This window comes from Aquarana catesbeiana, linkage group LG06 (assembly GCF_042186555.1).
Source record: "Aquarana catesbeiana isolate 2022-GZ linkage group LG06, ASM4218655v1, whole genome shotgun sequence".
In the NCBI taxonomy this organism is placed as follows: domain Eukaryota; kingdom Metazoa; phylum Chordata; class Amphibia; order Anura; family Ranidae; genus Aquarana; species Aquarana catesbeiana.
Genome location: NC_133329.1, coordinates 26,804,255 through 26,827,211, shown reverse-complemented (window position 1 = coordinate 26,827,211; position 22,957 = coordinate 26,804,255). Strand labels below are relative to the sequence as shown.

The following is a 22,957-nucleotide window of genomic DNA, read 5'->3' as shown; positions in this document are numbered from 1 at the left end:
CCAAAAAGTCTCACACATGTGGTATCACCGTACTCAGGAGAAGCAGCAGAATGTATTTTGGGGTGTAATTTCACATATTCCCATGGCATGTTTGAGCAATATATCATTTAGTGACAAAAATTACTATGTGGCTGGGTGGTCCTCAATGTAATACAACACCTCATCCCAAAGATCTAATGATAAGGTCAGAGAAGGGGAATATAGGGATTATGACGGTGCCAGGAAAACACGGTACATATCAAGATTTTTTAAAAATGAGTAATTTTTATTAGAACATATCATATATAAAAAATAAACACAAAAATTACAGAATCAAGGTGTGCATAAATACTAAAAGCATATCTGTAGTGAATTTCACCGAGCTAGGCCTCATAGATGTTGCGGCCAATGCAAAGGATAGGTATTTTAGGTATCCGACATGTTTCGCCAGTATTGGCTTCTTCCGGGATAAGTTGTTAATACCTAAAACGCTACAGTAGTTCTGTGAAAATGACATAACAATCAGTGAGTATATTGGATAAGTGATACATTAAAAAAGATGTCATTTAATTATGTATATATATATATATGTTTGCGAGCTGACAGTATAGACTAACCTCCACCACCACCCAAAAGGCACCAAGAAAAGTTCCCCACACACCATCGGGCAGGCTAAAAGTCCTCATCCCAAAACAATCACCCCACCAGACATTCTATGGATGGAAATGAGATACCTGCAAGTCACCAGAGGGGGCCTCACACAACTCCAGCACTAAACCTCCAGCCAGGAGCACAATAGATAGCTGTAGAGGGCAGTAAAGAGGACCTGGCCAATTATGTATCTAGAGAGGTATAAATTATTTACAGTAAGTTCATCTATCATAATATCGCCTTTTTCTAGAAAGGTCATACAAGTTTCAATAGTAGATAGAAAAAGGAAAAAATTTTTTTTTTTTTTTTTTTTTTTTTTTTTTTTTATGTGGGACTAAAAAGTCTCCAATAAGTGTACTTACAGAATAGTGCTTTTTAAAATGAATGACAGGACACCGATAAATCCTTACGCTCAGAGAAAAACTCTAAACATCAACAGGAGCAAGATTTGCATAAACAGAAGAGGAGTTTATGTGCCACTTGTAAGACTGTCAGAGGGGAAAAAAAAGACATAATCATAGAAGGCACTTTGGTTGATCCATAAGTGAACTGCACCAGCACAAAGCAAGGTAAGTACAGACTTACCATTGGATAGATCTATAGCGAGATGCTGGACTAGGTAGAGCCAGCAGCCAGCGACAACACTAGATAAGAAAAAACCAGAAAGCAAAAGGTAGTGTAAACATGAGGTAAGTCTATTGAAGCCCCAAGCAACTGAGGGTGCATACTGGTACCTACCCAGTCAAGTGGTGGTTGATGCGTCGGTGTCCTGTAACATCCCTGGCGAGTGTGTTTGCCTGGGATGCCGGCGTTTTAATGCCCTCCACGCACGTGCGGCGTCTGACGTCACCGCACGTGTGAGCGGACGAAAAAAGCCACGGCGCATGCGCCCACCGCAAAACCGTCCCGGCCTACAAGATCCAGAGGGCATTGCGGTGGTGTCCAAGGTGATGTGATTAGCATCACAGGCAAGACGCGATGTCAGCCGCCGTATAGGGCGGAATGATACCTGGAAATGAATGGAAATTTCCAATGCGTCGTGGCTGAGGCGGGCAGAGGGGATCCCCTAAGCCCTTGGGTGTCCATACAGCTAAATGTGCACCTAGTAGGAGGCTGAAAAGTATCGGATGAGGTGCACATACCCCGCATCGGGAAGCAGGGACTCAGGGATAGAGAAACCAGAAGGGAGATTGAGAGGGAATAAGGGAAGAAAAAAGAAAAGAGAAAGTGGAGAAACAAAACAAGAGGAGGGAGGAAAGGGGAAGGAGGGAAAGGGAAAATAAAGAAGGGAAAAAAGAAACCTGAACATCCGAGGGAACGGGGACGTCCTCGAGGCACACAGAGGGAGGAGGTGAAAGTGGGCGAGGACAGTCCAGGGATATTTTTAAACCCCAAAGAAGTGCCTGCACACAAGGCAAGAAATTGAAACAGATAACAGGAGGAAAGTAGGAAGGGGTTAAATCCCTGGAGTGTGCTCACACAAGTCACCCTGACAGCTCGCAAAAAGCCATACTTCGAATACTAATAATGAAAATTCATAAACTATAAATCAAACAATAAAGTCAGAATATAATTTACAACAGTATACAAGAGGTATCTTAACCTAAACATAAGTAAATCATGATGTATCCCTAAATAAAAATTAGTATTATTTCAAAGAAGCGAAGGGGGGGAAGAAGGGGGGAGCTGTATCCCAATTCAACATAGCCAACTTATACATAGGGAGGGCTATAGGGAGGAGTATGAAAGAGACACACAAGCAAAATGAAATAATGCAATAAAACCTAAAATAGTTCATATCAAGAAGGATGTTTTTTATAAAAAGGGTTTGAAACTAATGTTTTCATTGAGCCCAGGATGTCTGGTAGCGTCCAGAATGTGTATCCACTTAGTTTCTAGTTGTAAAAGTTTCTGGTCAATATCTCCACCCCTTATATGTACAGGGATGTGTTCTAATGCTGTAAATCCTATAACGTGGGGATTGGACTCATGGTACTGTGCTATATGTCGATTGATAGAGGTAGAAGTCTTCCCTTTTAATAAGGGCTTAATGTGGTCTCGAATCCTCACACAAAATTGGCGTTTGGTTTTACCTACATAAAAACTGCCACAAAAGCATGTGGCAAGATATACTACACCAATAGTTTGGCATGTAATTTTATGTTTAATTTTGTATGTTTGACCATTGGGAAGCGGTTTCTCGCATGTATCGTAAATGAACTCACATGTGTCACAATGGCCACACGGAAATGTGCCATATCCAATTGAAAGACACTCAAGTTTGGATGTATGATGACTCGCCGTGACTTTATCCCTTAGGGATGGGGAGCGACGGTAAGTAATTTGAGGCTGAGACTGGATGTATTTTTTGATGGTATTGTCTACTGTCAAGAGAGGCCAAAATTTACATAAGATATCTCTTATTTCCTTATGATGTTGAGAATATTGGGTTATGACCCGAACAGGCTGGGCGTCATCCCTGTTTTTGGTGGAAAATATCAGTTTTTTACGATCCAATTTTTTAACTTTATTAAAGGCCTGCTTTAGCAGGTTATGGCTGTAACCTCTTCTTTTTAGTCTTTCATAAAGCTCATGTGAGGCTTTAAAGAAGTCTCCTTCGTCCGTACAGTTTCGTCTAATGCGCAAGTATTGACTGTAAGGAATGCTGTTAAGCAATGGTTTGGGATGGGCACTGTCAGCATGTAAAATGGTGTTCCCTGATGTTTCTTTACGAAACAGAGACGAAGAAAGGTTTCCCTTAGAGTCCAAACGTATTTCCAGATCAAGGAAAGTAATCCTTGTCTGGCTACACTCCATTGTGAACTTAAGATTATACGAGTTAACCGCCAAAGTGTCTATGAATCTTGAGAGATGTTCTCGAGTACCTGTCCAAAAGAAAATGATATCGTCTATATACCTGTGCCACGAAATAACGTGGCACAGGAAATCGACCAAACCATGATTGGAAAAAAGATCTTTTTCCCACCCCCCCAGGTACAAGTTGGCGTAGGATGGCGCACATTTAGTGCCCATGGCTACGCCTTGTACCTGGAGGAAGTGGGAAGTACCAAATACAAAATGATTGCGTGTTAAAATAAATTTCAAAAGGTCAACAACAAATTGATTATATGCCTCAGAGCTAGGGCCTCTGTCCTGTAGTAGCTTAGAGATAACTTGAGTACCCGTATCATGGGGTATTGTGTTATACAGACTTTCTACATCTAAAGCCACCATCCACGTGTTTCCCGGGAGCCTTAGATTCTCAAGAACACGGAGGAGGTGTACTGTGTCCTGTATATAGGAAGGGAGAGCCTGAACATGTGGGCTCAGGTACTTGTCCACCAAAGCACTTGCATTTTCTGTTAAGCTTGAACATCCTGATATGATTGGACGCCCAGGGGGATTTTTTAGGGACTTATGAAGCTTGGGCAAGGCATAGAACGTGGGTATTCTTCCATCTTTGACATTAAGGAATTTCCAGGTGTTGATATCTATGATTCCCTTCTGGTAGGCAGAGAAGATAAGTTCATAGTATTCACAAGCGTAATTTTCAATAAGTGTACGTGAAATGGGTCTGTACCAATCAGGGTTGTCAAGGATGTTGCGGCACATGGTTTCATATGCCGCAACATCCATGACAACCACATTACCACCCTTATCCGCCGGCTTAATGACCAAACCAGCGTGATTTTGAAGGGATCTCAAGGCCTGTCTTTGGGCTCCAGACAAATTGGAGGAACGTGGAGTGGAAAAATCAGTATCTCTGATGGTCTTGGTTATTTGTTCAACGAATGCCCAAATATTGGGATTCGTGGAAAGGTTAGGAAAATTGGTAGATTTAGGTTTGAAGGATAGGGGGGGAGGAAAGGATACTCCAGAGGCAACGATGCCGTGGTCATCAGATTGCCACTCGCATTCGTCCTCCGTACCACCTTCTTCAAGAAGTGTTAACAGATCTTCGATGGCCTGAATTTCGGCCACCGTGGGAGGGGTATTGTCAGAAGCTGAGGCCACCGTTGAGGTAACCTTTGTTTTATCAAAAATGACCTTATACATCAATTTTCTTGCAAACAGTTGTATGTCTTTGATAAATCGAAATTTGTCAAATTCTGCTGAAGGACAGAAGGTGAGGCCTAATTGCAAAACTTTTATTTGGTGTTTAGTTAAAGGAAAAGACGAAAGATTGACCACATCTAGGTCCATGGTATTAGGAACAGAAGTAGTAGAGGCTACAGAGTTGGGCTCTGGGTTGAGTTCAAGGCCTGGGATAAAAAAATAGGGGCTAACTTGGGATCAATCGACTGGGATGCTGTAGGGAACATAGTAGTTAAAGTAGGTTCACTTACCCGTCTTGCCATAGGAGCAGGGAGTGCCGGTAGTGCCGAAGTGGTGATAGGAAGTGCTGAGTGCAAAGTACGAGTGGAAGTAAGTGGTGGTCGTGGTAGTGCTCGTGTGAGTGGAGTGGGAGTGCTCGTGGTTTTGGGTCGGGCCCCTAGGGGCTTAGTAGAGTGCGTAGTTCCAAAAGTGCGTCGAATAGAGTCAGTGGAAGAGGTGGGTAAGTCATTCTTTCTTTTTTTAGGAATTCCATCTTGTGAAAGCTCACGATAGGTGGTAGATGAGCTAGAGGAAAAGGAAGTAGAAAAAACATTAGGTGCTTCAGTGTTATTTTTAGGTACATTAACCGGATTTGATTTAGTGAAAGGTTTTTTGGGGGTATTTCCATCCCACCTATAAGCATAACCATTGGTATGGGCGAGTTTATCCCGCAGAAACTTATTTTCTTTGGCATTAATTATATCTATTGTATACTCCTCGAGATGAGCGCGGAGGTCCTTCTCTCTCTGGGCAAATCTCGGGGAGGCTACATCTGCCGCCCGATCTGCAAGCCATTCATTAACAGAAACATCAAGAACTGCCAGTTCCTTATCATATTCCTCGCAAAGTGTGCGAATCATATTAAAGGAGCACATTTGTAAATTATCTTCCCAAGTCTTTTTAAGGGGGTCAGTGATTTTTTTGATATTGGGGAATATCTGGATTCTAAGTCCCCAGGGGACAATCTGATTCTCAACGTATTTTTCAAAGTAAGTTTTGTGCCAATAGACACGAACCTTCTTTTCCAATAAACGTTGCAGTCTAATAAAGTATTTGTCAAGCTCAGTGTCAGAGACATTTGAGCTAGTATGTGACGTTTGAATTTTTGTCATAAGGTCCTCCCACCCTGCCCCACAGAAATCAGCCATGGCTTCAGAGGAAACAGCAAAAGGATATACAGAGATTACACCGCAATCTATCAACTTCAAAAAAATAAAAAAGATTTTTTTAGAACATAAATTACGACAATTTTTTAGAAAGTAGTCAATACACAATAATATATAAGTGCATGTCCTGGCACAGACATAAATATAAATGTAAGAGGACGGCCCAGCCTAAAAAATGTGTATTCAAACACTGAAATTTCAGGATAAGAGTCCAGAAAAACCACAAAAATTACTATGTGGCTGGGTGGTCCTCAATGTAATACAACACCTCATCCCAAAGATCTAATGATAAGGTCAGAGAAGGGGAATATAGGGATTATGACGGTGCCAGGAAAACACGGTACATATCAAGATTTTTTAAAAATGAGTAATTTTTATTAGAACATATCATATATAAAAAATAAACACAAAAATTACAGAATCAAGGTGTGCATAAATACTAAAAGCATATCTGTAGTGAATTTCACCGAGCTAGGCCTCATAGATGTTGCGGCCAATGCAAAGGATAGGTATTTTAGGTATCCGACATGTTTCGCCAGTATCGGCACATAAACTCCTCTTCTGTTTATGCAAATCTTGCTCCTGTTGATGTTTAGAGTTTTTCTCTGAGCGTAAGGATTTATCGGTGTCCTGTCATTCATTTTAAAAAGCACTATTCTGTAAGTACACTTATTGGAGACTTTTTAGTCCCACATAAAAAAAAAAAAAAAAAAAAATTTTTTCCTTTTTCTATCTACTATTGAAACTTGTATGACCTTTCTAGAAAAAGGCGATATTATGATAGATGAACTTACTGTAAATAATTTATACCTCTCTAGATACATAATTGGCCAGGTCCTCTTTACTGCCCTCTACAGCTATCTATTGTGCTCCTGGCTGGAGGTTTAGTGCTGGAGTTGTGTGAGGCCCCCTCTGGTGACTTGCAGGTATCTCATTTCCATCCATAGAATGTCTGGTGGGGTGATTGTTTTGGGATGAGGACTTTTAGCCTGCCCGATGGTGTGTGGGGAACTTTTCTTGGTGCCTTTTGGGTGGTGGTGGAGGTTAGTCTATACTGTCAGCTCGCAAACATATATATATATATACATAATTAAATGACATCTTTTTTAATGTATCACTTATCCAATATACTCACTGATTGTTATGTCATTTTCACAGAACTACTGTAGCGTTTTAGGTATTAACAACTTATCCCCGAAGAAGCCAATACTGGCGAAACATGTCGGATACCTAAAATACCTATCCTTTGCATTGGCCGCAACATCTATGAGGCCTAGCTCGGTGAAATTCACTACAGATATGCTTTTAGTATTTATGCACACCTTGATTCTGTAATTTTTGTGTTTATTTTTTATATATGATATGTTCTAATAAAAATTACTCATTTTTAAAAAATCTTGATATGTACCGTGTTTTCCTGGCACCGTCATAATCCCTATATTCCCCTTCTCTGACCTTATCATTAGATCTTTGGGATGAGGTGTTGTATTACATTGAGGACCACCCAGCCACATAGTAATTTTTGTGGTTTTTCTGGACTCTTATCCTGAAATTTCAGTGTTTGAATACACATTTTTTAGGCTGGGCCGTCCTCTTACATTTATATTTATGTCTGTGCCAGGACATGCACTTATATATTATTGTGTATTGACTACTTTCTAAAAAATTGTCGTAATTTATGTTCTAAAAAAATCTTTTTTATTTTTTTGAAGTTGATAGATTGCGGTGTAATCTCTGTATATCCTTTTGCTGTTTCCTCTGAAGCCATGGCTGATTTCTGTGGGGCAGGGTGGGAGGACCTTATGACAAAAATTCAAACGTCACATACTAGCTCAAATGTCTCTGACACTGAGCTTGACAAATACTTTATTAGACTGCAACGTTTATTGGAAAAGAAGGTTCGTGTCTATTGGCACAAAACTTACTTTGAAAAATACGTTGAGAATCAGATTGTCCCCTGGGGACTTAGAATCCAGATATTCCCCAATATCAAAAAAATCACTGACCCCCTTAAAAAGACTTGGGAAGATAATTTACAAATGTGCTCCTTTAATATGATTCGCACACTTTGCGAGGAATATGATAAGGAACTGGCAGTTCTTGATGTTTCTGTTAATGAATGGCTTGCAGATCGGGCGGCAGATGTAGCCTCCCCGAGATTTGCCCAGAGAGAGAAGGACCTCCGCGCTCATCTCGAGGAGTATACAATAGATATAATTAATGCCAAAGAAAATAAGTTTCTGCGGGATAAACTCGCCCATACCAATGGTTATGCTTATAGGTGGGATGGAAATACCCCCAAAAAACCTTTCACTAAATCAAATCCGGTTAATGTACCTAAAAATAACACTGAAGCACCTAATGTTTTTTCTACTTCCTTTTCCTCTAGCTCATCTACCACCTATCGTGAGCTTTCACAAGATGGAATTCCTAAAAAAAGAAAGAATGACTTACCCACCTCTTCCACTGACTCTATTCGACGCACTTTTGGAACTACGCACTCTACTAAGCCCCTAGGGGCCCGACCCAAAACCACGAGCACTCCCACTCCACTCACACGAGCACTACCACGACCACCACTTACTTCCACTCGTACTTTGCACTCAGCACTTCCTATCACCACTTCGGCACTACCGGCACTCCCTGCTCCTATGGCAAGACGGGTAAGTGAACCTACTTTAACTACTATGTTCCCTACAGCATCCCAGTCGATTGATCCCAAGTTAGCCCCTATTTTTTTATCCCAGGCCTTGAACTCAACCCAGAGCCCAACTCTGTAGCCTCTACTACTTCTGTTCCTAATACCATGGACCTAGATGTGGTCAATCTTTCGTCTTTTCCTTTAACTAAACACCAAATAAAAGTTTTGCAATTAGGCCTCACCTTCTGTCCTTCAGCAGAATTTGACAAATTTCGATTTATCAAAGACATACAACTGTTTGCAAGAAAATTGATGTATAAGGTCATTTTTGATAAAACAAAGGTTACCTCAACGGTGGCCTCAGCTTCTGACAATACCCCTCCCACGGTGGCCGAAATTCAGGCCATCGAAGATCTGTTAACACTTCTTGAAGAAGGTGGTACGGAGGACGAATGCGAGTGGCAATCTGATGACCACGGCATCGTTGCCTCTGGAGTATCCTTTCCTCCCCCCCTATCCTTCAAACCTAAATCTACCAATTTTCCTAACCTTTCCACGAATCCCAATATTTGGGCATTCGTTGAACAAATAACCAAGACCATCAGAGATACTGATTTTTCCACTCCACGTTCCTCCAATTTGTCTGGAGCCCAAAGACAGGCCTTGAGATCCCTTCAAAATCACGCTGGTTTGGTCATTAAGCCGGCGGATAAGGGTGGTAATGTGGTTGTCATGGATGTTGCGGCATATGAAACCATGTGCCGCAACATCCTTGACAACCCTGATTGGTACAGACCCATTTCACGTACACTTATTGAAAATTACGCTTGTGAATACTATGAACTTATCTTCTCTGCCTACCAGAAGGGAATCATAGATATCAACACCTGGAAATTCCTTAATGTCAAAGATGGAAGAATACCCACGTTCTATGCCTTGCCCAAGCTTCATAAGTCCCTAAAAAATCCCCCTGGGCGTCCAATCATATCAGGATGTTCAAGCTTAACAGAAAATGCAAGTGCTTTGGTGGACAAGTACCTGAGCCCACATGTTCAGGCTCTCCCTTCCTATATACAGGACACAGTACACCTCCTCCGTGTTCTTGAGAATCTAAGGCTCCCGGGAAACACGTGGATGGTGGCTTTAGATGTAGAAAGTCTGTATAACACAATACCCCATGATACGGGTACTCAAGTTATCTCTAAGCTACTACAGGACAGAGGCCCTAGCTCTGAGGCATATAATCAATTTGTTGTTGACCTTTTGAAATTTATTTTAACACGCAATCATTTTGTATTTGGTACTTCCCACTTCCTCCAGGTACAAGGCGTAGCCATGGGCACTAAATGTGCGCCATCCTACGCCAACTTGTACCTGGGGGGGTGGGAAAAAGATCTTTTTTCCAATCATGGTTTGGTCGATTTCCTGTGCCACGTTATTTCGTGGCACAGGTATATAGACGATATCATTTTCTTTTGGACAGGTACTCGAGAACATCTCTCAAGATTCATAGACACTTTGGCGGTTAACTCGTATAATCTTAAGTTCACAATGGAGTGTAGCCAGACAAGGATTACTTTCCTTGATCTGGAAATACGTTTGGACTCTAAGGGAAACCTTTCTTCGTCTCTGTTTCGTAAAGAAACATCAGGGAACACCATTTTACATGCTGACAGTGCCCATCCCAAACCATTGCTTAACAGCATTCCTTACAGTCAATACTTGCGCATTAGACGAAACTGTACGGACGAAGGAGACTTCTTTAAAGCCTCACATGAGCTTTATGAAAGACTAAAAAGAAGAGGTTACAGCCATAACCTGCTAAAGCAGGCCTTTAATAAAGTTAAAAAATTGGATCGTAAAAAACTGATATTTTCCACCAAAAACAGGGATGACGCCCAGCCTGTTCGGGTCATAACCCAATATTCTCAACATCATAAGGAAATAAGAGATATCTTATGTAAATTTTGGCCTCTCTTGACAGTAGACAATACCATCAAAAAATACATCCAGTCTCAGCCTCAAATTACTTACCGTCGCTCCCCATCCCTAAGGGATAAAGTCACGGCGAGTCATCATACATCCAAACTTGAGTGTCTTTCAATTGGATATGGCACATTTCCGTGTGGCCATTGTGACACATGTGAGTTCATTTACGATACATGCGAGAAACCGCTTCCCAATGGTCAAACATACAAAATTAAACATAAAATTACATGCCAAACTATTGGTGTAGTATATCTTGCCACATGCTTTTGTGGCAGTTTTTATGTAGGTAAAACCAAACGCCAATTTTGTGTGAGGATTCGAGACCACATTAAGCCCTTATTAAAAGGGAAGACTTCTACCTCTATCAATCGACATATAGCACAGTACCATGAGTCCAATCCCCACGTTATAGGATTTACAGCATTAGAACACATCCCTGTACATATAAGGGGTGGAGATATTGACCAGAAACTTTTACAACTAGAAACTAAGTGGATACACATTCTGGACGCTACCAGACATCCTGGGCTCAATGAAAACATTAGTTTCAAACCCTTTTTATAAAAAACATCCTTCTTGATATGAACTATTTTAGGTTTTATTGCATTATTTCATTTTGCTTGTGTGTCTCTTTCATACTCCTCCCTATAGCCCTCCCTATGTATAAGTTGGCTATGTTGAATTGGGATACAGCTCCCCCCTTCTTCCCCCCCTTCGCTTCTTTGAAATAATACTAATTTTTATTTAGGGATACATCATGATTTACTTATGTTTAGGTTAAGATACCTCTTGTATACTGTTGTAAATTATATTCTGACTTTATTGTTTGATTTATAGTTTATGAATTTTCATTATTAGTATTCGAAGTATGGCTTTTTGCGAGCTGTCAGGGTGACTTGTGTGAGCACACTCCAGGGATTTAACCCCTTCCTACTTTCCTCCTGTTATCTGTTTCAATTTCTTGCCTTGTGTGCAGGCACTTCTTTGGGGTTTAAAAATATCCCTGGACTGTCCTCGCCCACTTTCACCTCCTCCCTCTGTGTGCCTCGAGGACGTCCCCGTTCCCTCGGATGTTCAGGTTTCTTTTTTCCCTTCTTTATTTTCCCTTTCCCTCCTTCCCCTTTCCTCCCTCCTCTTGTTTTGTTTCTCCACTTTCTCTTTTCTTTTTTCTTCCCTTATTCCCTCTCAATCTCCCTTCTGGTTTCTCTATCCCTGAGTCCCTGCTTCCCGATGCGGGGTATGTGCACCTCATCCGATACTTTTCAGCCTCCTACTAGGTGCACATTTAGCTGTATGGACACCCAAGGGCTTAGGGGATCCCCTCTGCCCGCCTCAGCCACGACGCATTGGAAATTTCCATTCATTTCCAGGTATCATTCCGCCCTATACGGCGGCTGACATCGCGTCTTGCCTGTGATGCTAATCACATCACCTTGGACACCACCGCAATGCCCTCTGGATCTTGTAGGCCGGGACGGTTTTGCGGTGGGCGCATGCGCCGTGGCTTTTTTCGTCCGCTCACACGTGCGGTGACGTCAGACGCCGCACGTGCGTGGAGGGCATTAAAACGCCGGCATCCCAGGCAAACACACTCGCCAGGGATGTTACAGGACACCGACGCATCAACCACCACTTGACTGGGTAGGTACCAGTATGCACCCTCAGTTGCTTGGGGCTTCAATAGACTTACCTCATGTTTACACTACCTTTTGCTTTCTGGTTTTTTCTTATCTAGTGTTGTCGCTGGCTGCTGGCTCTACCTAGTCCAGCATCTCGCTATAGATCTATCCAATGGTAAGTCTGTACTTACCTTGCTTTGTGCTGGTGCAGTTCACTTATGGATCAACCAAAGTGCCTTCTATGATTATGTCTTTTTTTTCCCCTCTGACAGTCTTACAAGTGGCACATAAACTCCTCTTCTGTTTATGCAAATCTTGCTCCTGTTGATGTTTAGAGTTTTTCTCTGAGCGTAAGGATTTATCGGTGTCCTGTCATTCATTTTAAAAAGCACTATTCTGTAAGTACACTTATTGGAGACTTTTTAGTCCCACATAAAAAAAAAAAAAAAAAAAAAAAAAAAAAAAATTTTTTCCTTTTTCTATCTACTATTGAAACTTGTATGACCTTTCTAGAAAAAGGCGATATTATGATAGATGAACTTACTGTAAATAATTTATACCTCTCTAGATACATAATTGGCCAGGTCCTCTTTACTGCCCTCTACAGCTATCTATTGTGCTCCTGGCTGGAGGTTTAGTGCTGGAGTTGTGTGAGGCCCCCTCTGGTGACTTGCAGGTATCTCATTTCCATCCATAGAATGTCTGGTGGGGTGATTGTTTTGGGATGAGGACTTTTAGCCTGCCCGATGGTGTGTGGGGAACTTTTCTTGGTGCCTTTTGGGTGGTGGTGGAGGTTAGTCTATACTGTCAGCTCGCAAACATATATATATATATACATAATTAAATGACATCTTTTTTAATGTATCACTTATCCAATATACTCACTGATTGTTATGTCATTTTCACAGAACTACTGTAGCGTTTTAGGTATTAACAACTTATCCCGGAAGAAGCCAATACTGGCGAAACATGTCGGATACCTAAAATACCTATCCTTTGCATTGGCCGCAACATCTATGAGGCCTAGCTCGGTGAAATTCACTACAGATATGCTTTTAGTATTTATGCACACCTTGATTCTGTAATTTTTGTGTTTATTTTTTATATATGATATGTTCTAATAAAAATTACTCATTTTTAAAAAATCTTGATATGTACCGTGTTTTCCTGGCACCGTCATAATCCCTATATTCCCCTTCTCTGACCTTATCATTTAGTGACAATTTTGTGCAAAAAAAAAAAAAATTTGTCTCTTTCCCGCAACTTGTGTCACAATATAAAATATTCCATGGACTCGACATGACTCTCAGCAAATAGCTTGGGGTGTCTACTTTCCAAAATGGGGTCATTTGGGGGGGTTTTGAACTGTCCTGGCATTTTATGCACAACATTTAGAAGCTCATGTCACACATCACCCACTCTTCTAACCACTTGAAGACAAAGCCCTTTCTGACACTTATTGTTTACATGAAAAAGTTTTTTTTTTTTGCAAGAAAATTACTTTGAACCCCCAAACATATATTTTTTTAAAGCAAATGCCCTACAGATTAAAATGGTGGGTGTTTCATTTTTTTTTTCACACAGTATTTGCGCAGCGATTTTTCAAACGCATTTTTTGGGGAAAAAACACACTTTTTTAAATTTTAATGCACTAAAACACACTATATTGCCCAAATGTTTGATGAAATAAAAAAGATGATCTTAGGCCGAGTACATGGATACCAAACATGACATGCTTTACAATTGCGCACAAACGTGCAGTGGCAACAAAATAGATACATTTTTAAAAGCTTTTAAAAGCCTTTACAGGTTACCACTTTAGATTTACAGAGGAGGTCTACTGCAAAAATTACTGCCCTCGATCTGACCTTCGCGGTGATACCTCACATGCATGGTGCAATTGCTGTTTACGTTTGACGACAGACCGCCGCTTGCGTTCGCCTTAGCGCTAAAGCAGGGGGCGACAGGGGTGCTTTTTTTTTTTTTTCTTTATTATTTTTTTGCTTTTTTATCTTATTTTTAAACTGTTCCTTTCATTTTTTTTTTTTTTAATCATTTTTATTGTTATCTCGGGGAATGTAAATATCCCCTATGATAGCAATAGGTAGTGACTCTTTTTTGAAAAAATTGGAGTCTGTTAGACCCTATATCTCTCCTCTGCCCTCAAAGCATCTGACCACACCAAGATCGGTGTGATAAAATGCTTCCCCAATTTCCCAATGGCGCTATTTACATCCGGCGAAATCTAAGTCATAAAATGCTCGTAGCTTCCGGTTTCTTAGGCCATAGAGATGTTTGGAGCCACTCTGGTCTCTGATCAGCTCTATGGTCAGCTGGCTGAATCACCGGCTGCATTTTCAAGTTCCCTGTTGAGACAGGAGAGCCAGAGAAAAACACGGAAGACGGTGGGGGGGGGGCATTCCCTCCCACGGCTTGTAAAAGCAGTCTAGAGGCTAATTAGCCGCTAGGATTGCTTTTACATGAAAGCTGACCGCTGGCTGAAAAGAATGATACCAAGATGATACCTAAACCTGCAGGCATCATTCTGGTATAACCACTCAAAGTTGTGAATGGCGTACCTGAAGACAAAAAAATGGTTAACAATAAAGCACAGTAAACAGTAAAGTATAAAAAATTACATACCTGAAAAGCAAACATGATAAAACATAATAACAATAAAACATTGCAGAATAGAATACAGTAAAAAAGAGCAGAACAATAGAGAGAGAGAATAGAGAGAGAGAGAACAATAAAACGACAACTATTTTTTTTTATTTTATATAATTTTTTTTTTTTTTACACTTTTATAACTGTAACCGGTTCCAGGTTCGGGTCTCTCAAAATGCGATGGCATCTTGGGAGACCCTGTGAAAGTGTGTCTAGTCTGTGCAATGCTGTACCCTACGCTAATACTCAACTAGTGCATGGTAGCGTTCAAAACATTCACCAATGCAAAGACCAGGATTGTCAGGACAGAAGGGACAATAATAGCGGGTGTCACGCCTATATCCGCGCTTGCTGCAGACACGACATCTTTTTGGGGGGGTTCGTTGGGTAGGGGTACTCGGGAGGACATAAAGAAAATGCCTCTCATGCAGCCGACTGCATTTGGTTGGGGATGTGAATGGGGGAAGTACGGGCGCTGCAGAAGTGGTGGGTCCCCAATTAGGATTGGCGAATGCAGCAGGAAGGGCATTATGGGCACGACGGGCCTGTGTTTGTCTTCTTGGTGGCAGCGGGACACTACTTGTGCTTGCCACCTCACCAGCTTGAACTGCACTTATGGGACTCGCCACGTCACCACGTGTTACTGCAGTGCTGGTTTGACTACGACCGGGGTGTACTAGGCCACTGGTGCTTGCCAGTTCACCAAAACGCTACCAAAAAAACTGTTAGCGATCGCAGGGATCAGGCCTGACTCTGCGAACGCTGCAGTTATGCGTTTAGTCTTTTGTAAGTGACAGTGATCGATCGATACTGCACTTGGGTGGGCTGGGCTGGGCGGAGGGGCAAAACGCAGGTGCTAGCAGGTATCTGTGCTGATCCCGCTAACACTGCGTTTTTGGGAGCCCTAAACTGCTGGGGACGCTAGTATAGATCTGATCGGATCAGATATTGATCCGATCAGATACTATACCACTAAGGGAGGTGTACGGTGCGTGCGTGGGTGTTAGCGGTACTGGCGCTAACCTGACACTGCCTGGGGCTGGTGCTTGCCAGTTCACCAAAATACTACCAAAAAACCTGTTAGCGATCGCAGGGATCAGGCCTGACTCTGCGAACGCTGCAGTTATGCGTTTAGTGTTTTGTAAGTGACAGTGATCGATCGATACTGCACTTGGGTGGGCTGGGCTGGGCCGGGCGGAGGGGCAAAACGCAGGTGCTAGCAGGTATCTGGGCTGATCCTGCTAACACTGCGTTTTTGGGAACCCTAAACTGCTGGGGACGCTAGTATAGATCTGATCGGATCAGATATTGATCCGATCAGATACTATACCACTAAGGGAGGTGTACGGTGCGTGCGTGGGTGTTAGCGGTACTGGCGCTAACCTGACGCTGCCTGGGGCTGGTGCTTGCCAGTTCACCAAAATACTACCAAAAAACCTGTTAGCGATCGCAGGGATCAGGCCTGACTCTGCGAACGTTGCAGTTATGTGTTTAGTGTTTTGCAAGTGACAGTGATCGATCGATACTGCACTTGGGTGGGCTGGGCGGAGGGGCAAAACGCAGGTGCTAGCAGGTATCTGGGCTGATCCCGCTAACACTGCGTTTTTGGGAACCCTAAACTGCTGGGGACGCTAGTATAGATCTGATCGGATCAGATATTGATCCGATCAGATACTATACCACTAAGGGAGGCGTATGCTGCGTACGTGGGTGTTAGCGGTACTGGCGCTAATCTGACGCTGCCTGGGGCGACGCATATCACCGCCGGGCGATCAGGGGGCCAAACCTTTATTCGGTAATAAACGGCGGGTGCCCTGACACTATAAAAAATAAACGAACTAACCAGTGTCACCCGTAACGGTTATACGGTGATCAGTGGTGAAAGGGTTAACTAGGGGGCCATCAAGGGGTTAAAACATTTATTCGGTAGTATATGGGGGTCCCTGACGCTATAAAACGCTGACAGCGAACCTAAATATTTACGTCCCTAACTAGCGTCACCAGCGACACTAATACAGCGATCAGAAAAATGATCGCTTAGCGACACTGGTGACAGGGGGTGATCAAGGGGTTGAAACTTTATTAGGGGGGGGTTAGGGGGGTACTCTAGACCTAAAGGGGGGTAATACTAACTGTCCTAACACTGTAACTGTCACAAACTGACACTATGCAGTAATCAGAAAAAAAAAAAAAAAACTGCTTGGTGTCAGTTTGTGACGGGGGGGGGTGATCGGGGGGGGATCGGGGGGCGATCGGGGGGGGGATCGGGGTGTTTTGTGTGCCTGGCATGTTCTACTGTGTGTGTGTGTGTTGGTGCACTCACTCACATGTCGTCTCTCCTCGGGCCGGAACGGAAATTACCGAGCCGAGGAGAGATGACATCATTTCCTTTGCTGCTGTTTAGCATACAGCAGCAAAGGAATGATTCGATTGGCCGGCGGCGATCGCGAGGGGGGGCCACGAACGGATGGTCTCCCCCTCACCTCTGATCGCCGCTGGACAAAAGACGACCGCCTCGGGCACCGGGGGGGGTCCGATCGGACCCCCCACCCGCGGAAGGCAAATCACGTACATGTACGTGATTTTGCCTGTCCGTGCCACCTTGCCGACAAACATCGGCGTTTGGCGGTCGTCAAGTGGTTAAATTAACAACCTTAATGCTGGCTAAAGATGAGGGGGGACTCTCTATCCCACATCCAAAAAATGATTTTTTGGCTATACAAATCCAGCAATTTTTTGGCTGGATAGAGGTAGATGAGAATGATCCCATACAGGGGTTATTACTTCCACTGGGTAAGGGATATTCACTGATGTCCCTACTAGAGACAAAAACCTTTCAAAAAGATAAGAAATTCATGACAGGTGAGCTATTTAATAAGGTATGGCTAGCAATAAAAAAGATTACTAGCATTACAGGTTATACTTCCTATACACCAATATGGAATAACGCAAACTTTGAGGAAGTGCAGAGATTGGAGGGATTTGGGCTTTGGAAAACTCAGGGGCTGAGATATGTGGAACAACTGTTTTAGAACAATAACATAAAATCATTTGCGCAAATATCTGAGGAATTCGGGATTCCAAGACAGAGGTTCTTTCAGTATCTCCAGCTTAGACATGCCTTTCATATCCAGGCCCGTACATCTGTATTTAAGTTTAATGTCTCTAAAATAGCAATATTTTTGAAGAAAAGAGATCAAAGGAAGGGACTTATCTCTAAAATATGAGATATTGCAGTGTAAATTTAAGGAAGCGGTAGTGGTGCCGGCCAGGGCGCAGTGGGAACGAGACCTGGGAGCACTGACTGACGCTCAGTGGTCGGAGGTCTTGTCTGCGATCCCAAAGGTATCTCTGTCAGCTACTCAAAAATTAATACAACTTTTTATTACACATAGATCATACTATACCCCAGAAAAACTATTTAAGTGGAAATGCAGGGAATCCCCCTTATGCCCCCGGTGTAGTGGTGCACCGGCTAATCTAATACACATGTTGTGGAAATGCCCCAAACTCCATCGATATTGGCAGGATATAATTAAAAACATAAATAGCGCATTAGGTATAGAAATTTCACTAGACCCAAATTTATGTTTAATAAATAAAGTGGAGGAACCAAATATTTTAAAACATACACATATCGCAATGACGAGAGGTGGATATCTATATACCCCCCAACGGTCGAAGAATGGAGAACACAAATAAAAGAAACCATAATAAAGGAGGAATTTATTTATACACATAGAGGGAGCCGAGATAAATTTGATGCTATCTGGAAAAGCTGGGTAGAGGCCTGGGACAATGAAAATAAAAGATTAATCAATATGGGAGAGGGACAATTTTGGGAGAAGATGGGAGGATTGGGGTCGAGGGGGGGGGGAGAGATACAGTAGGGGGAGGAAATCTTTTTTGTTGTTGGGTTTTTTTTTTTTTGCTTTTAGTTTTTGTTTTTGTGTTTTTTTTTTTTTTTTGGGGTGGGTGAATGCTAGAAGTAAGATTATGTATCTGGAATAAAATGTATGTATAAATGTATAACTTGTACTGCTATGAAAAGAATAAAAAAAGTACTGATTTAAAAAAAAAATAGCAGTGTTTTACTGCCGATGCTATGGGCGGCTCGGTGTGAAAGGGCTCTTAATGATATCATTTTATTAGCTACTTTGGCATTACTGTGGCAGTAACTCTGTACAGCATTACAGGAGATGGTGGAGCTGCAGCATATAACTCAGAAATAATAAAAAATAGAGGAATATACAGTCCTTTGTATAATGCATAGAGCTTCCAGGATTGTGTGTGTAAGTAATATTGTAATAAAAAAAGAAATTCACACTTTGTTTTTTTCCTGTTTTAAGGACTCATGCCCATTGTGGTCATCACTCGTGCGCTCAACAGTAATCTGCCAGACGTGAAGGAAAAATTCAGGCTGATGGGGGTAGATACTATGTTTTCACTGGAGAATTACACTGTTGAGGATCATCAGAAAACTCGCCGTAAACACGAGACCATCCTGAAGTGTCTTTATGAGATCATTAAAGATGTGGAGTTCCGAATGAGAGAGAAAAGAAATCCTATTGCTGAGAAGATCGACAGAAAAAGCATTTTATTAAACTTTATTCATGAGAGAGATCAAGAGAAAACAGTGATGAAAGCTGAACATAGAGCAAAAAGAGAACTCTTAGCAGATCTGGAAGCCGCTAAAAAGGAAAGTTCTTGTATTATACAATAGACTCGTTAAGCCTGATTTAAGCCCAACCTGAAAAAGCTAACTTTTTGTAATTAAAGTGGTTGCAAAGATTAAAGGTTTTTTTTACCTCAATGCATTCTCTGTATTAAAATGTTACCAAACCCAGTAATATGAAAATAGTTCATCCCCCCCCCCCCACAGTGCCCACAGCTTATAAATCTTCTTTTTACATTAAAATCCTGCCACTATATACCTTTTTGGATGATCTGTATACCACGGTTACATCATAAACTGCACAGTTTCTTCAATGCTGAGAGATCAGGAAGGAGGAGATTTCCTCTTCAGCCTGTATACACGCCCACATGTGTGATGTCAATATCATGTGACCTGGCTAGCTCTGAGAACAAGTAACTGTTCTCTCCAGCATAAAATACACAATTGAGCATGTGCAGGTCGGTTACACTGACTGTGTTAGCTGGCCTTCCCCAGATAGACATTACAGGAAGGGGAGGATCTGTGCATACAGGATAAAACAGCCTTTTTACACAATGCAGAGGATTAACCCCTTAAGATCCACAGTGAGTATAACAAGCATGCTATGCTTTTACTGTTGTGGGTTTAGTAACACTTTAAGGTAATAAATCTTGTACGTGCAGCTCCCCCCCCCCACCCTTACTGGACCTCATGAAAACAGTGGGAGGCATTGGCTCCTGCTTCTGTCAATCAAATCTAGTGATGAGTGTGTAGGGGGCAGGGCTGAGCCTCACTGTGTGTGTCAATAGATGCACACAGTGTGGCTCTGGATGGACCCCACATGAGTGTACCCATAGCAAGTGACTTGCTATGGGGGCACTGATAAGCAGGAGTATTGGCAGAGGCCCGAGAGGAGGAGGCTGCTTTGTGCAAAACTATTGCACAGAGCAGGTAATCATACCATGTTTGTTTTTTAAAAAACCCTTTACAACTACTTAAAAAAACAGTACCCCTAACTGGGCAAATAATAAAAAAGCAGCTCCCAGGTTACAATACACACCTTCAATCAAGAGCTGTCCCACAGAGAATCTCTTCTCCACAGGATGTCCTCCAGGATGTCTTCATGTTTGAATGACTGACAGCATCACAAAACCCAAAAGTCTAAAAAAAAAGACAGTAAATGCAGAATGTCATGGCCCCAACTTCTAAAGGGGGCATCACCATAGGGCCCTTCTTTCACTATTTAAAAGAGAAGTATGGGATTTTTTTTATTTTAGAATCATACTTACCTAGATGGATGCTGCATCTATCCAATGCTGTATCTGTACCCGGTCAGCTCTAAGGCTGAGAACCGACCGATCAAACAACAGATCACTCGGTTCTCGGAGCTCCCTGAGCAGAGAGCTGGGGAAAGTCAGTAACTACTGTCTGCTCTGCTCCCCATGCTCACTGAAGCGCTGGGCTGTGGAGGGGGCAGAAGCGGCCGGCTCAGGCTCTCAGCGGTGCTGTGCCAGTCCAGGCAAGTGGACGGATCTGTGACATTAGCCGACAGTGTGCTTCAGCCCGCTGTCTGCTGAAAACGGGTCACAGGAGTGCAGAACAAATGAGCTTTGGCTGTACTTCTCCTCTAATCCTTTAGAGTGCACCAATGATGTCCTCAAGTTAATGCCATTCTCTGCATCACTGAGGACTGTCTAGCTCAGAGAAGAGGCAAAGAAGAGTAGAGCCTGTGGCCTCATGTAGCAACCTGAGACCTTAGAGGGGAGAGTGGAGCACTGGAGGGTGCAAATACAAGCCCAGAGTCAGGCTTTTAATAGTCCCAGTGGTGCTCACAAAATCAAAGGATTTTTTTTTATCATCATTATTAAGTTAAAGACCCAACATGGTCACACAGAAGGCAAAATAGGAGAATAATGGAGTCCACACACATAAAACTATAAAGACTAAGGGTCTACTATGATGTGTGGCAGCAAAATCACCTTATATTATCTGGTTGAATTATCTAGTCAACATCATTATTCAATAATTTTGATGGAAATCTTAAGTGTTTTATTGATTTACATATTTTTTTACATATGTGTGTTAAAGAGATCAATTTAGTGTCAATAATGCTATCAATGTGTGTTAATGTTTATGGCCCCTTTCACACTGATGGACCTGATTGGATCCGCCTGCCAGTTTTTCAGGCAAGCCCAATTGGACCATCCATTGCTCTCTATGGAGCGGCGGATGTCAATGGACATGTGTCTGTTTACACCCACCGACATCTGATCTGATCCTATGTGCTAAAAACAGATGGAAGGGGATTCCCCATCTGTCTGGTGGATCGGATCGGATAACAGTCTGATGGAAATGGACAGGTGATATGTTTCTATCTGACAGCCCATAGAGGAGAGCGGGTTGTGTCTGTGTCAATGTCTGCTCTGCATCAGCGGAGCGGACACGGACCTGTAATCCGCCTGCTCAGTGGGAATCTGTGCAGAGATCCCCCGCTGGCAAACATCGCCAGTGTGAAGGGTCCTTAAATCTTGTTTCTATAGTTAGTGCTTAATTAATACAGTCACTGAGCAATTTATTAGGAGCACCTGTACACTTGCTTGTTCATGAAATTATATAATCAAGCCAATCTCATGGCAGCAATGTAATGCATAACATCATACAGATACAGGTCAGGAGCTTGAGTTGATGTTCACAGAAAACATGAATGGGGGAAAAATGTGTTTTTGACTGTAGCATGATTATTGGTGCCATCACCTTGTTGATGGGAAAGGTCAATGGACAGGTTGGTTAGAGCTGACAGAAAGGATACAGTAACACAGATAACCGATCTTTATAACTATAAGAATCTCAGAATGCACAAAATATGTACCCTGGTGGTGGATGGGCTGCAACAGCAGAAGACCATGCTGAGTTCCTATCAGCCAACAACAGAAAGATGAGGCTGCAGAGGGCACGGGCTCAAAATGTAGAATGGTCTGATGGATCTCAGGTTCTGCTGAGGCACACAGATGGTAGGCAAGTCAACAGATCTGAATTCAGTAGAATATCTATAGGATGTGGTAGAATGGGGAATTCACAGCTGACAAATCTGCAAAAATTGTGTGATGCAATCATCTCAACATGGAGCAGAATGTTTAAGGATTATTGATCAATAAGGAGACGGAAGCGATGTGTCACCCTGATTCCCCTATCCCCCTCCCACTTGCAAGCATGAAGACATTCGCACACACACCCCTCCCTACCCTCTGTATGCTACCCACTTATCCCCCTTCCATTACTCTTCAGTTGCTTTCACATATCTAGCCACTTGCCGACTAGCCGTTGCAGTTGTACTGCGGCAGAATGGCACGGCTGGGCGAAACAACGTTATGTTACGTTGCTTCGCCCTGTGGCCACTAGGGGCTCTCCCCCGGAGCCGAAGCGAGTGCCTGGCGGTCACGATCACTGCCGGGCTCCCGTGATTGCGGCTGACACATAGAGAACCGGGATCTCTGTG

At 42.6% G+C, this 22,957-nt stretch overlaps 1 protein-coding gene across 1 annotated transcript in view; it reads left to right on the top strand.

Annotated features, from left to right (window-relative positions):
- The window catches only part of LOC141148241 (uncharacterized), a 65,370-nt gene extending 45,750 nt beyond the window's left edge, over positions 1-19,620 (top strand). The window contains exon 4 of the mRNA XM_073635495.1: positions 19,157-19,620. Within this exon, the coding sequence (XP_073491596.1) occupies positions 19,157-19,530 (374 nt within the window). The 3' untranslated portion in view covers positions 19,531-19,620. The remainder of the gene's footprint in view (positions 1-19,156) is intronic.
- Positions 19,621-22,957: the final 3,337 nt, after the last annotated feature.